At 50.2% G+C, this 15,442-nt stretch overlaps 1 protein-coding gene across 6 annotated transcripts in view; it reads left to right on the top strand.

The window, feature by feature from the left end:
* LIMS1 (LIM zinc finger domain containing 1) overlaps positions 1-15,442 on the top strand; it is an 82,783-nt gene that overhangs the window by 45,230 nt on the left and 22,111 nt on the right. The window contains exon 1 of one of the 6 annotated variants that reach the window (XM_061432526.1): positions 5,001-5,252. The exons of 4 other annotated variants lie outside the window; for them this stretch is intronic. In XM_061432526.1, coding sequence (XP_061288510.1) covers positions 5,146-5,252 — 107 coding nt within the window. In that variant the 5' untranslated portion in view covers positions 5,001-5,145. Of the gene's footprint in view, positions 1-5,000; positions 5,253-15,442 lie in introns of those variants that run through there. One more of the 6 variants, XM_061432525.1, reaches the window with a different exon arrangement.

Genomic DNA, 15,442 nt, shown 5'->3' with positions numbered 1-15,442 from the left:
ATCCATGGCTGGTGGGACCGGGATGAATGCTGGATGGACTGTGAGCTGTGAGCAGTACATAAGCTCCGCACACAGCACCACACGGACACGTCTGTCTGTGTCCCAGCCTTTTCTTTTGTAATACTTTTTGAAAATCTTAGATTCAAAGTGGATTTAAATGCTGGCTTTCCACAGGCAGGATTGAGGCAGAAGGGGTGCAGCCTTGGCTCCCTGTCTGGTCCGTCACCCCCCTCACCCCCTCCTCTCCCTAAATGCCCTCCCCCCGGTCTCTCCTCTGAAGCCTAGGCCTCCTGGCTCCCAGGTGTGTGAGAGGGGTCTTTGCAAAACAAGTTTGATCTTCTCAGGCCCCTGTGGTTCCCAGGCTCTTAGGATAAAGAGACCTTTGAGAAACAACCCCCCACACCCCCACCCCCGCCTGACTCTCTAATCTCATCCCCGCCCCCTCTGTTTCTGATGGATGACTTTCATCATCGAGGCTCCCCAAGAGGAGGAGGGGCGCTCTCGGACTGGCAAACAGGTTAGGGACCGTGTTTTTGGTGACTTCTTTTCTGGACGGTGGATTCAGCCCTCTCACACACTGCTGTACTTGAGTTTGAACCTGTGAATGAGAAACATGGGGTCTGAGCCTTCATGGATGACAAGAAAGCCAGTGTCTGGGGGGAGGGAGTATGGGGACTGCTGTGCTCCATCAGGGAAACTTTGCTTACCCCAAAGGTGATTACTCATGTGATAAAATGTAAACTGAAAAGGACTCGTTTCCACTGAGTTCAGAGTGTTGGCAAAACAAAATTCTTCTCTCATCCTACGAGGAGATTCATAGCCTGGCAGCCTGGCAGTGTCCACTGTTCAGGCGTCTGCAGCCTGAGGCTCCCGGTCTGGGGAGGGGGCCTGACCCGGGGCCCACCCAGTGCTGGCTGGGAAGCCTGTGCAGCTTCAGCCCCCTCCTCCAAGGAACCTGCCATGCAGGACACTGGCAGCCCATGCTTCAAGGCAGAGGGTTTAACCAGCTCTCTTCACTCCCCATGGCCTGAAGGAGTGCGTGGAGCAGGCACACTGAGAACCTCGCTGACTCAGCTGAAGGGGCAGACCAGGGCCAGTGTTCTAGTTTTTCTCACAAAATAAAGTGTTCATGCTCATGGGAGGTGCTCAGCCCTACATATACACAGTGTCGGGGATTCTGCGAGGAAAGTAGCATTTCCCAAAATCATGGAAGGGATGTGCCTTTATGATTCTCACTTAGGTAACGTCGCATGTTAAATGTAGAAGCAAAATAGGGTTAGGGTTAGGAGTTTCAAAGCTCCGGGGCATTCATCTCAAGCTTAGCATCATCATAAACCGACAAGTCTCTTGGAATCAGTTGGTTGGACAACTAAACCAACTAAGAGAACTTAGGGAATGCCTGCTGTACGGTGTACCTGGCCTTGTCGACCAGAGATGAAGTAGCTGTACAGCTTCTCTGGGAGGGCTGGTATCTGGTGGCGGAGCAGGTGGAGACCCTCGTCCCAAAGCCCACTGTGAGAGGGACGCCTGCAGTGATACTGAGTGGGGCATTGGCTGGGGTAGGGGGCACTGCAGGGTTTTCCACTACCTTTGAGTTTATGTTTGGGAAGACCTCCTGCAAATGTGGAGGACAGAGAGGAGGGTGAGGCCAGAGGTAGAGATGAGCTGGGAGGTGGGGAGAAGTTGAGGAGGATAGCAGTAACTCCCCTGAACCGGAGTCTGGCCGCAGTTGAGCTCAGGGCTCCCCCTGCCAAAGGCAGGGGGGTCCCTGTAAGTCCCCTGCCCATGCCCTGAGGTGGAGGCAGTGTTGTGCTCACAGTCATTACTGAGGCTCACTGACCTTTATCAGACTCACAGATGGTCCATGACCCCCGAAAGGTGGGGCCCAGGGTCAGAGGTCAACCTGCAGAGCAAGGCCTGGTGCGATGCTCCCTGGACCTTCCTGTATAGTCATTTCATCTAAGAGAATAAACTGGCAGAGCCATCAGGTCCCAGGAGAGCCCGGTGGGCGGGCGGGCAGGTTCACAGAGCAGCCGCCCCTGTGGTGGGAGTTGGGAGGTGCCCCTCGGCGGCATGTTTATGAACCTTCAGCTCCTTGGCAGCTGATGGGCAGTAAAGGTGGGGGCGGGGAGCCCGGGAGCTTCATCAGGTGGGAGCACTGCCCTACTCTGAGAAATGAACTTCCCATGTAGACACCCACATGGCCTCCCTCAGTACCAGATGCTTAGACAGTCCTTTGAAATTTAAAACTATTTTTAAATAGCCCTGATCTCCACCCAGGCTCAGTTGACAACTTCGGTGGAAAAGCTTGAAAGGAAGGAACCAGGGACGTGAGATGCCCTTGTCACTGCCTCCTGTGCACTCCCCCTCCCTCTTTCCACACAGAAACCTTTGCTGGGGGTAGGTCACCCCAGCTGCACACCCCGCACAGCAACTCCCAGTGAACTTGGGCCAGAGGGACAGCTCTGTCTGTCTCAATCTGTTGTCAGTAAAATGACAGTGGTTAAAAGACCTTTGCCCAAAACCTCGGGATTTAATTTTACCCAGTTGGTAGCATATATTAGCATCAGTTTATTGAAATTTCTATCTGTCAGCACAGCTATTTTAAAAGTCAAAGGCCGTGAATTGTTTCGGTTTGTTCTTTTTTTTTCCTGTTCACATCCTTTTAACCTTAGACTCATCACCTACAGGATTCATCCTACACAGAAGGTGTTTCCTGTCTCGTCAGCTTTACTGGTTTCCAAGCCCTTTCTCCTTGTCAGCGGGCCGCCTAGAACCTTCAAAAGGTCTCTTAGAAATGAAGCTCTCTTAACAGAGACACTCAGACTTAGAGAACCGACTTATGGGTTAAGGAGGAGGGAAGGGACAGTTAGGGAATTTGGGATGGACATGTGCACCCTGCTATATTTGAAATGATAACCAACAAGGACAGCACAGGGAACTCTGCTCAATGTTATGTGCCAGCCTGCATGGAGGGGGATTTGGGGGAGAATGGATACATGTATATGTGTGGCTGAGTCCCTTCGCTATTCACATGAAACTATCACAATGTTAATAACTGGCTATACCCCAATACAAAATAAAAAGTTTAAAAAAAAAAAGAAAACACCATGAACAAAAACCAAAATCAAGCTCTCTTATTTACATTTTCTTATAGATACATATGTCCTGTGTTATAGGACATATCCATATAACTATGTTATAGTCCTATGTTAAAGTTTCTGTGTCTGCAGTGGCCACAAGTAATTGTGTTCTATTCATTAGGTGTCTTACCTGTTTTGATGCTTAGAGTAAAAAAAAAAAAAAGATTTTTTTTTTCTCTGCGTTTTTCACCAGTCATGACAAAAACTATAAGAATTAGACACTTTAGGAGTCCTGATTTGAGGTTTCTATTACTGTAAACTTTCAACTTTTCTGTATTTTTTTTGGGGGGGGTCTCAGTAGGATTCTAGAGCTTTGTATGAAAGGTATATGTAAATCTTCTATATTTCTCGCATTTATCTTGAATAAGCGGGACAGTGAAAGTCCAGGAGGTACACAGCTGTCTTCTGCTGCTCTGCCCAATGCCAAGGCTCCCAAGCACCAGTTTTGTGTCCCCTCCCAGAGAGAGGGAAGGCAACACCTGTCACTTCTTTGCTTTTACCTTTCATCACTAATTAAATCTAGAGTGGTAACAATATTACTTGGGCTTCCCTGGTGGCTCAGACCTTGAAGAATCTGCCTGCAGTGTGGGAGACGCGGGTTTGATCCCTGGGCCTGGAAGATCCCCTGGAGAAGGGAATAGCAACCCGCTCCACTGTTCTTGCCTTGAGAATCCCGTGGACAGAAAAGCCTGGTGGGCTACAGTCCATGAAGTCGCAAAGAGTCGGACACGACTGAGTGACTAACACACACACAACAATTACTAATTTCCCCAATGCATCTTCTTTAAAACCGGATATTGCATTTTGATGGCAGCTGTAGAAAGTCATGTTTCTAGTGGGCGATGGGATCAGGGTCGCAGCTCCAGGGGAGCCAGGGCTGCAGTGCTGAGTGAAGGAGAGAGACCAAGAAGAGACCCTGCTTCCATGGGATGCCCCAATACTTGGATTCACAATAAACGTCCTAGAGAGGGGAGTATGTTAACTCTTTAACTCTTGGAGTGAAAAGAACTTTCAGAGCCATTCTGCTCTCAGCCTGGAGGAGATCCTGGCAGGAAGATGCTGACACAGACAGAAATTGCCGGAACCACAAAGCCAGGCTGCTGGCCGAGAGCAAGAGTGGCCTGTCCTGAGAAGAGGCTGAGTCAGAGCTGCCTGCTGTCTTCCTGGCATCCTGCAGGGCCGGGTGACAAGGATGTGTCCCTATTGTCTGTCCCCCATTCTGCAGACACCCACCTACACTCTTCACCCCAGGAACCAGACCTGCCCTCCTTACTTGGGGTCAAACATGCAGGGCTCCTGGGCACCCAGGACAGTTCTGGGTAGACTTTGGGCATCTCAGGTGAAAGGACCCCAGGCGATCCTGAGTTGAGACAATCCCCGAATGGGGGTTGGTAGAAGAAACCACTTTCCTTTCAGTTATGAATTTTTGAGTAACATTTAATGGGGGAGGAAAGAAGGCACTTCCTTCCTTTCTAAAGAGGATTTAGAGCTCAGTGGAGAGGGAGGAACTAGCTGATGCCTTGAGAACTGGGCTTTTTTTTTTTTTTTTAAGGAAAATGTCCCTATGAGCTCCTGATGACCAGGCACTTCTTGACACCGGCAGCTGCCTGTGAAGTGTTGGTGGGTTTCCTGGCAAATAGAACAGGGCAGGCCCCTCCTCTAGTCGCTACCTTTCAGGGACTTTTCAGCCGGTTTTGATCAGAACGATGCTGGTAGGATTCATGCCGGCGCCAGTGTGATGGCTCACCGCCGCCAGGCTTTGCCTGTTGGTCAACACGTGAGCACCAGGTCCCCCCGCCCCCCCCCCCCCCCAGGTGCAGGCGGAGATAAGCCCGGCCCAGTGAGGGGGTGCGTCGGGGAAGCAGGAAGCGCCGGGCAGGGCGCCACCGCCCCAGGCCTCTCCCTGGGCCAGGTGTGTCCGTGGGACAGGACAGTCTCCGTTGGTGCCGGGCTCCGAGGGTCGCGGTCGGGGGTCGGGGGCGGGCCCTGGAGGGTCGGGAGCATGACGGCCTTGCAGCTGAAAGAGCTCTCGCAGTCGGGGCTCTACCGCCGGCGGAGGGACCGGCCGGACAGCCTGCGGCTCCCGGGGCAGCGGGAGGAAGTGCTCAGGTGAGTGGAGCCGCGAGAACGGGGATGGGCAGCCTGAGCTCCGCGGGTCTCTCTCAGTCCTGAGTCCGCTACCAGTAATGGTAGAGCTGCGGACGGTGGAGACATGCATCCCTTTGGCTTCTTAGGACGCGTTTCAGAGGAGTTTTTCTCTGCTCTTTAGGGGTGAGGTTTGTGGATGGTGTCTTGGTGGGGGTCTGGGTGGCTTCGAAGGTTCTTTGTTACTGAAATGGATTTCACAGAGGAAGGCAGAGCAACTTCTGAATGTACCTGGAAGGGAAGGAAGGACATCACAAACCCCAGACCTTTGTAACTGAGGAGCTTAGGAGTTTTCTATTTCCATAACTTGCCTCAGACAACACATTTTTAGTTTTTGTTGCCCCTACTGAATTTCTTTCTTAGGTTTTAGGTTCTGAAAAGCCCCTGCCACATTAAGCTATGGGTTAAACTGCTGTGTTCGCTGTGAGGGGTAGCGGCTTTGTCTGAGGGAACCCTGCTCCTGACACCTATGCTGGGCAGCACATCAGTGTGTTGCGGACCCTCTGTTCATGCATTTAATTTTTCCACTTAGATGTGGGAGGAACAAATACATTATATACTATTGCTCTTTCTCCTATGGATTTATTTTTACAGTTTAATTTATTTAAAGGAAAAAATTGACAAGGAAGCTCTTTAAACATATTAAATTTGTCTACAAATTTACCACAATATCTGTACTTTGGGAGGGAAACGTTTATTTGAAAATTGTCCACTCTTGTCTGCATTTGAAGAGAGCTGCAGCATTAAGTCGCTCAGTGGTGTCCAACTCTGTGACCCCATGGACTGTAGCCCGCCAGGCTCCTCTGTCCATGGAAGTCTCCAGGCAAGAATACTGGAGGGGGTTGCCGTTTCCTTCTCTAGGAGATCTTCCCGACTCAGGTGTAGACCCCATGTCTCCCGCATTGCAGGCAGATTATCACTGAGCCACCAGGGAAGCCCGGTGTTGACACCAACGTTATTTGGATTTTTTTCGCTATGACTTCGTGTGTCTCTTAGCTGCATTCAGTCGTCTTAACTTTGAACTGACTGGATTAAACAGATTTTTTGTTGTTATTGTCTGTGCCATGCAACTTGTGGGATCTCAGTTCCTTGACCAGGGGTTGAACCGTGGCCCCTGCAGTGGAAGTGCAGAGTCTTAACCATAGGACCACCAGGGATAAGGATGAGGTTCCATGGGAATGTTGAACGCATCATGCTTGACCAGAGAGGCAGGTAATCACGACCACTGAAATGAACTCCAATCTATTCTTGCTCTGAGAGCAAAAACTTACCCAAAATAGTTTGATTTCAGATTTGAGATCCTAAAGAATTTACTTTTTAAAAAAGTTATATAAAACAACATTTGAGACCAGCCGTCTTTGATTTATTTTCACAGTTGCCAGAGTCCCCAAGAATGAGCCTACCTACACGTCAGAGGGGCTGGTTACCTGTGTAGTCATAGAGGCCTTTGAAACAATGCGATTATTTTCTTTTGTCTGGAGTTTACATCACCGGAAGAAGAATCATTCTTAAGGTGTATTGCCTGTTGCCTTGGGTTGAGGGGTCGTGTTTCTGTTGATTCTGCTTTGTCGTCCCCTGGTGATAAGAAGGGATTTGGGCTTCTGCCATTTCTCTGTCCCCAGGTGCAGGGAAGTGACTGTGTATTTTAGGACTGCGAGCTTAGCCAGGAAAAAGTCCTCTATCGATCTAGAGAGGCAGGGTTTTCACCTCGGAAGTCTGTGTGTAGTATCAAGTCATGCTCCTCGGATAATAGGGGTGGGAGGGCTGACTTTGAGGTTAGACACGCCCAGTTCAGGCTGCTGGGTCAGGAAACCTAGATGAACCTCAAGAGGCTCCTCTTTAAAACAAGGATAAAGATCACTACCGTTATTCAGTGTTAAACCCTCGCCACTGGCTTAACAGGAGGTAGTGTTTTGTGTGAATGTTGCCCTGTGTGGGTTACTCACTCAGCTGACACTCCTCTGATGTCTCCTTGTGCGCCAAATCAAGACACCGGGGATGAAGGCCTACTGTGTGCTGGGTCGAAGCGGGGCCACCCTGAGACACCAGGGATGAGTGCCTACTGTGCGCTGAGTTGAGATTGGGCTGCCCAGGGACACCGGGGATGAGCACCTACTCTGTGCAGAGTCAAGGCCGTGCCACCCTGGGATACCAGGGTCTGGGTCCCAGAGGGTCACCTGCAAGTGTTCCTCCCATGAGCTGCTGTTGGACTGAGCACCTGTGACACCAGGCACCTCAGAGTTGCACAAAACCACGCTAACTCTGACCCCCACACACCTGTTGTTTTCTTGGCACGATCATGGATTCAGGCAGAAAAAAACAGAGACTAGCCTGGCTCTGCTCACTGCCAGAAGATGTTTTCCTTTTGAGTTGAAACTGAAGACTGTGCTCTGCAACAGGACACATGTGTCTAAAGAGCACACAAGAGTCATGAAAGTTCTTCCTACCTCAAACTGAAACTGTTTAGAACAGAAGCTTGTGAAAGGCTTTCCTGAGAAACACTGCCGGTATCCACTTTAGACACAAATGTTCTTATGTAAAATCTACTTTTAGAAATAATCATGAAGTATGTTTCACATTCATACAGATCAGTGGTCCCATCAGCTTCTTAGAACTGCCACAACAAGTACCACACAGCCAGGAAAGCTTCAGATGCAGAAATATGTGATTCTGTGGAGACTCGGGGTCAGAAATCAGCCTGGCAGCTCCCCCAGCAGCTGCAGGGGGTCTTTCAGTGTGTCTGACTTGTTGGTTATCACCCCACCCTGGCCTCTCATTCCATGGCTGTGTCCTCCCGTGGCTGCCCCCCGTGGCCATGTCATCCCATAGCTGTGTGTCCTCCCTTGGCTCTGTGTCCCCTATGGCTGTGTCTGCCCCGTGGCTGTGTCCCCCATAACTGTGTGTCCTCCCTTGGCTGTGTGTTCCTCTGTGGCTGTGTTCCCCCATGGCTGTGTCTGCCCCCGTGGCTGTGTGTCTTCCTGTGGCTGTGTTTCCCCCCACGACTGTGTGTCCCCCTCATGGCTGTGTGTCCCCCTCGTGGCTGTGCATTCCCCTGTGGCTGTGTGTCCCCACGTGGCTTTGTCTTCCTGTGGCTGTGTGTCCCTTTCCGTGGCTGTGTCCACCCCTCCATGGCTGTGTTCCCTGTGGCTGTGTGTCTTCCCGTGGCTGTGTGTCCCTTTCCATGGCTGTGTCCACCCCCCCCGTGGCTGTGTTCCCCCTGTGGCTGTGTGTCCCTTTCCGTGGCTGTGTCCACCCCCCCCCACGGCTGTGTTCCCCTGTGGCTGTGTGTCTTCCCGTGGCTGTGTGTCCCTTTCCATGGCTGTGTCCACCCCCCCCCATGGCTGTGTGTCTTCCCGTGGCTGTGTGTCTTCCCATGGCTGTGTGTCCCTTTCCGTGGCTGTGTGTCCCTTTCCATGGCTGTGTGTCCCTTTCCGTGGCTGTGTCCACCCCCCCGTGGCTGTGTTCCCCCTGTGGCTGTGTGTCCCTTTCCGTGGCTGTGTCCACCCCCCCGTGGCTGTGTTCCCCCTGTGGCTGTGTGTCTTCCCGTGGCTGTGTGTCCCTTTCCATGGCTGTGTTCCCCCTGTGGCTGTGTGTCCCTTTCCGTGGCTGTGTCCACCCCCCCGTGGCTGTGTTCCCCCTGTGGCTGTGTCCCTTTCCGTGGCTGTGTCCACCCCCCCCCACGGCTGTGTTCCCCTGTGGCTGTGTGTCTTCCCGTGGCTGTGTCCACCCCCCTCCCCGCCGTGGCTGTGTCCACTCCCCCTGTGGCTGTGTCACCATGTGGCGTCTTCCTCTCTTTCTTTTCCATCTTTTCTCCCCTCGTAAGGGCACCAGACACGTGGGTGTCACACCTGCCTGTTCCAGTGCACCCTCAGCTTGTACCTTAGTTAAGTTGGCAGACACTCCATTTCCAGTAAGGTCACATTCCCAGGTACCAGGGTCAGGACGTCTGCACGTCCTTTAGGGGGCAGAATCCCACCCATAGCAGTGTTTTTCCCCAAATAGTAAAGATCATCCCAGTGTGCAGTTTTTTAGAAACAGCTTTGTTGAGGTGAAACGAATGAGCTCAGTAGATACACAGTTTAATGTGTGGCTGGATCAGTTTTGACAAGTACCACCATCAAGGTTGTGCAAGTCCCCAAGTCCCAGCCTGTGTCGGTGACCCTCCTGTGTCAGTGACCCTTGGCCACTGTGGTCGTTCTGGCTGCATTTTCATCTTCTAGGGTTGTGTATAAATAGAACCATTCAATCATGTACCCTCTGTATTCTTTTGGCTCTTTTAACTCAGCATAATTGTTTTGAGACAAGTCCACGGTGCCTGACTCGGGATCATTCAGGACTGCTAAGCCGTTGTCCACTTATAGATTTACTGCATTTATTGGTTGAGGGTTGAGTGGCGTCCAGGTCTTGGCCGTTTCAAATGATATTTGCATGAATGTTCACATACAAGTTCTGTGCTTTCCTTTCAATTGCAGGGAAAGGCGGGGTTGTTTGGTGGGTACACATTTAATTTTTTGAGAAATGGCTAAACTGTTTTCCAAAGAGGCTGTACCATTTTGTAATCCCGCCAGCCGTGTTCCAGGAATCCATTCTCTCCACATCCTCCCCCAAACTTGTTGAGGTCTGGGGCCTCAACTTTTAGCCTTTCTGGAGCATGTACTGACGTCTCCTTGCATTTCTCTCACCATTTGTGAAGTTGAGTGTTGTTTCTTGTGTTATTTATACAAGATATCCTGTATCTTTTTTGGCAAAATTACCGTTCAGTTTTTGCCCATTTTTCACTGTATTATTTCTTACAGTATTCAGTTGAAACAGTGCTTTATGTATTCCAGATACAGGTCAGATATTGTCAGATACCTATTTTACAAAAATCTCCTCCCAGTCTGTGACTTGTCTTCTTATTTTTATAAATGTTCTTTGAAAAGCAGAAGGATTTTTTAAAATAATTTTACTTATTTATTTATTTTTGGCTGTGCTGGGTCCTTGTTGCTGCGCGGGTTTTCCTCTAGTGGTGGAGATTGGCGGCTACTCTCTACTTGTGGTTTGGGGCTTCTCTCTGCCCTGGTTTCTCTGGTTGCAGAACACAGGCCCTAGGAACTGCAGCTCCCTGGCTCAGTAGTTGTGGTGCATGGGCTTAGTTGCATGTGGGACTGCATGTGGGATCTTCCTAGATTAGGGAACGAACCTGTGTCTCCTGCATTGGCAGACGGATTCTTTACCATTGAGCAACCAGGGAAGCCCAGAGGTGTTTTGTTTTTTTTTTTTAATTTTGATAGTTTATTCATCTTTTTATTTATATAAAGTTTTTGCTTTTTTTGTTCTATTTATGAAATCTTTCCCAAACACACAGTGGGTAAGATTATTAATAAATAATTTCCATATAAATTTAAAATAATGAATCTTTATACCAGCTTGGCCTCTCTCACAGTTCCCAGCTTTTCTGGCTATGAGGTGTTCTCACAGGGTGCTGCACTGTTCACAGAGAAGGAAGGGCCTAGAAGACCCATGGTTGGCACTTTGGGAACCGAGTGTTCAGAGTGTGAACTCTTGACTACTCACTTAGGCCTCTCTCAGGTTTAGGCTAAGATTTCTTACCTGACAGTCAGAATACACCTGATCATATCTTAAAAGTTAAAAATTTACCAAGGGTAACCTCCTATAATGCCTGTTGGAACAAAATGGAATTTTTCTGCCTCATTGATAATTCATAGAGATTTGCCAGAGAAAATAGATTTTAAAAGCTAAAAAATATGACATTTTGGGGGGAAGATCCCCTGGAGGAGGGCATGGCAACCCACTCCAGGATTCTTGCCTGGAAAATCCCATGGACAGAGGAGCCTGGCAGGCTACCATCCATAGGATCGCAGAGTCAAACACAGCTTGAAGCGACTTAGCACGCATGCACGCACACGCACATGACATTTTTGTGTCATAATGAATATATCGCTTAAAATTAAAACTAAACACTAGGAGAATATCCTGCTTTTTATCTTGCCTGAACATTGTCCTCCTGCCCCAGCATCTGTGTGGAGGGAGTCAGAGCTGGGACCCAACCAGGAATCAGAGCACAGAGAGTGTGTGCTGACCTCTGAGAGTCTCTGCTGCCAGCCTTAGTTCGTAGCTCTAGCACACAGAAGTTGTTGGGGCAAAACTGAGATTCTGCAGTGGTTTACAAATTTTATTTTATTTGCTTCACCTTGCAGCTTGCGCCCAGGGGTTGAACTCAAGCCCTCAGCAGTGAAAGCTCTGAGTCCTAACCACTGGATCCCCAAGAGTGATTCAGACTGCGCTTCCACTGCCAAGGGCTTAGGTTCCATCCCTGGTTGAGGAACAAAGATCCTGCAGGCCCCCGGTGTGGCAAAACAAAACAAAAAAAGTGTCTCTCTGGAAAATTTCAGTAACATTTCCAGGTGCCAAAAAAACATATTCTTTGTTTCATGGTGAAAACTAATGTCAGTAATCTAGGCTTGGAAGAAAAGTTATGACCAACCTAGATAGCATATTCAAAAGCAGAGACATTACTGTGCCAACAAAGGTCCGTCTAGTCAAGGCTATGGTTTTTCCAGTGGTCATGTATGGATGTGAGAGTTGGACTATAAACAAAGTTGAGCGCCAAAGAATTGATGCTTTTGAAGTGTGGTGTTGGAGAAGACTCTTGAGAGTCCCTTGGACAGCAAGGAGATCCAACCAGTCCATTCTAAAGGAGATCAGTCCTGGGTGTTCATTGGAAGGACTGATGTTGAAGCTGAAACTCTAATACTTTGGCCACCTGATGCGAAGAGCTGACTCATTTGAAAAGACCCTGATGCTGGGAAAGATTGAGGGCAGGAGGAGAAGGGGACGACAGAGGATAAGATGGTTGGATGGCATCACCAACTCAATAGACATGGGTTTGGGTAGACTCCGGGAGTTGGTGATGGACAGGGAGGCCTGGCATGCTGCGATTCATGGGGTCACAAAGAGTCGGACACGACTGAACGACTGAACTGAACTGAAGTGAACTGAATCTAGGCAGGGTTGGAGATCACCTGATGTTTTGTTATTTAGTTGCTAAGTCATGTCTGACTCTTTGCAACTCCATGGACTGTAGCCCCTCAGGCTCCTCTGTCCAGGGGATCTTCCAGGCAAGAATACTCAAGTGGGTTGCCATTTCCTACTCCAGAGGATCTTCCTAACCCAGGGATAGAACCCAAGTCTCCTGCATTGGCAGGCAGATTCTTTACCACTGAGCCACAGGTATTTTAGACAGTGAGGTTTTATAAAAGTATAACCAAAAAAGATCAAAAATTTTCCTAGATCTGGAATCATTCTTTGTGTGGCAGTCAAGAAATGCCTTGTAAGTGATTTAGCTGGAAATAATTCCTATTCGGCACAGATTGTAGTCTGGGCTCTTCTTAATTTAATATTGTGCTGTATTTAAAGGATATACTGTCAGGTTGTGGGTTTTCTGCACTAGACGTTTGTGGTTCTGTCTGCGTCGTTAAGGTCCTGCCACGTGCCAGCGATGTGAGTGGGGAAGCTGGTTGAAATACTCATTGTCTGCTAGCAGAGAAGTTAGTGTGCGTGGAAAGCAGAGAGAGAGAGATACGTAAGAGACCACATGTTAGAGAAAGGCCCAAGATGCTGCAGGAGCGAGTGCGTTAATTATCTTCTGTGAGAAACAAATTACCCAGCACTTAGCAGCAATGGGAGCTGGCAGACTTTTTGTTAAGAGCCAGTGATAAATATCTCAGGCTTTGTGAGCTGTCTGTGTCATAGCTACTCAGCTCTCTGTCATAGTGTGTGAGTGCAGGCTTGGAATATGTGAATCCAGGTGTTGGTGAACTGTATTTACAAAACCAGCCGGGCAGCCAGATCTGACCTGTGGGCAGGATTTGCTGCTGGCAGGCCTGCAGTCACCATTGTGATCATCTCCCATCTCCTGTGGGCCAGTGCCTGTGCTGAGGGTCTGGGAATCTGCCTCTTCCTAAGGCTGGAAGGGGGTGGGGGTGTGAGTGGCCCCAGAGAGGGGACGAGAGTTACAGCGCTTTATAGCCCAATCCCAGAAATGACCAGTTACCACTCTGCTGACCTGTCTTCATTGGAGCTGTGGTGGGGTGGTGACACACAGATGTGGGTACTGTCAGGGAACTGGAAGGACCGTTGGGATGAATGTGGGGAACCTGCAGCGGGGCCGAGATGTGCAGTCAGCTCTGAGTCTCACAAGGAAAGTAGGGGTTTACAGCCAAGGCACACGCGGGGGTTGGTCAGCGATGGAGAGTTACTGAGAGGGACGTTGGGGCTGGGCGGTGTAGTGGGAGAGGGATTGAGCCAAACCAACCTCACGGGATTCCTGCTGAAGACAAGCCAGGGCTTTGGACATCACCTGGGATGGGGATTTGGGGGATGGGGAGAGGAACCAGTCAGATGCAGAGAATCTGATGGAGGTGGGGGGAGGGATTCGAGGATCTGATGGAGGTGGGGGTTCTGGCTCAGCTGCCAAGCAGGATTCCTATGAAACTGGACACTTAGAAGTCAGGGTCTCCTGGTCGGAGAGCTTGGCGGGAGTGTTTGTGGCACCGGAGGTGGGATTTGTTGGCACCATTCTCAGTGTGCATCTTCCAGTTGGCTTTCCTGGTAAACTGAGCTCTTTGAAAGCTTGGTCATTTTGTTCTTTCTCTTTTCCCAGCTCAGTCATGTGTCCTGGGCCAGGTCAGTTCTGGTGGCATCTCTGCTCTCATTTATGCAGTAAGTAGAGATGGTTCTGGTTTGTGCTTGGCTGTGCTTGGTGTGGACTGGGGACAGGCAGGTGTACGGCCACCCTGGCGTCAGCTCTGTTGACAAGAGGATTAGGGCCCCAGAGTCAGGAAGACTCACGTCCCTTTTATATCATTTAAGTCATAAATGTGGAAGACACCGCAGGGCACCACTCAGCCTCCTGAGTCCTGTGCTTCCCCTGCACAGGCCTCCCTTCCGCAGCTTCCAGGGAGTTTGTGGGTGGGAGGGGCAGAGGGACCCCTCCCCGGGCTCAGAGGGACACAGGTGGGGAGCTCCCTGGATCCTGGTGATTTTACCATGTGCCCCCTTCCCCGCCCAGCTTCACACACAGGTGTAGGTGTTTGTCTGGATCCAGGTCTGAGTGCAGCCTCAAGCAGTGAGTTGGGTCCAGTGGGGAGAGGATCCACAGGGAGGTCAGAATAAGGAAGGCTCACTGTAAAGATGGGTCACTGACTCTTAAGGGCTCAGATGAGAGGGGCTGCAGGAGGCCAGGAGGAACAGCCCTGCCCACCCAGGACGCCCACTGGGGGCGGGGCCAGGAAGAAGGGGCAGCAGGCTGAGTGGCATCTCCATGGCCCAGTGCCCAGATTTGGAACAGAGCCCCAAGGGGTGCTCTCGAGGAGTGGGCGGGCCTGCCTGCAGTCAGGTCAGGTCAGGTTCGGTTAGGTTTGGCGTGATCACCACTCCTCTAGCAGCACAGACTTGTGCCCACTGAGAAAAGTTGGGGACTGGCCGAGAGCTTCCTCCCTAAGCCTGCGACCTGCCTGCAAAAACCTAGTTCACCCAGTGGGTAGGGGGCCTTGTGGGAGGAGGGGGGCTGCATGGACCAGAAGAGGGGGACACGGAGAGATGCTAGCTGGCACCGGATACCCTGCTCGGCCCTCACATACCCCAACGGTACCTCAGGGGCATCTCGGGCATGATAGATGAAGCAGGTCCCTCGCCAAGTGTGGAGTTAATGAAAGTTTTTAAAGTTATCAGAAAACACGATATTTCAGTTCCTCCACTTCCTCTTGTCCAGTATTTTCAAATGTTGCTTAATGTGCTAGAATGTACAGGAAAACATGTCCTGTGTTTAAAAGAAAACAACTGGCAGAGAGACATGTAGATTAAAATTTGAAAGGGTTGTTTTGACTTGAGAAAAATGTTCCTTTCTGTCCTTTGTCGTGAAAGTCTCACTGTGTTTTTCGTTGAGGAGGCTGGCCTCACAGTCAGCTGGGTCACAGATGGTCAGAGTAACTCAGCTGGCTTCCTCCTCCAGCTCCACCAAAGGTCAGCGAAAGGGGAGCTGTCCCAGCTGAGTCAGAACTAAAATAAGAACCTAGCTGAGAGCCAGAAGGCAAACAGGTCGTGGCCACCTTGGTCGTGAAGGTGCTCTGGACGCTCTGCAGAAGAGTTCA

The sequence above is a fragment of the Bos javanicus genome, chromosome 11 (assembly GCF_032452875.1).
Source record: "Bos javanicus breed banteng chromosome 11, ARS-OSU_banteng_1.0, whole genome shotgun sequence".
NCBI classification, from domain to species: domain Eukaryota; kingdom Metazoa; phylum Chordata; class Mammalia; order Artiodactyla; family Bovidae; genus Bos; species Bos javanicus.
The sequence above is the reverse complement of the archived record's forward strand: the minus strand, read 5'-3'. Positions and strand labels throughout refer to the sequence as shown.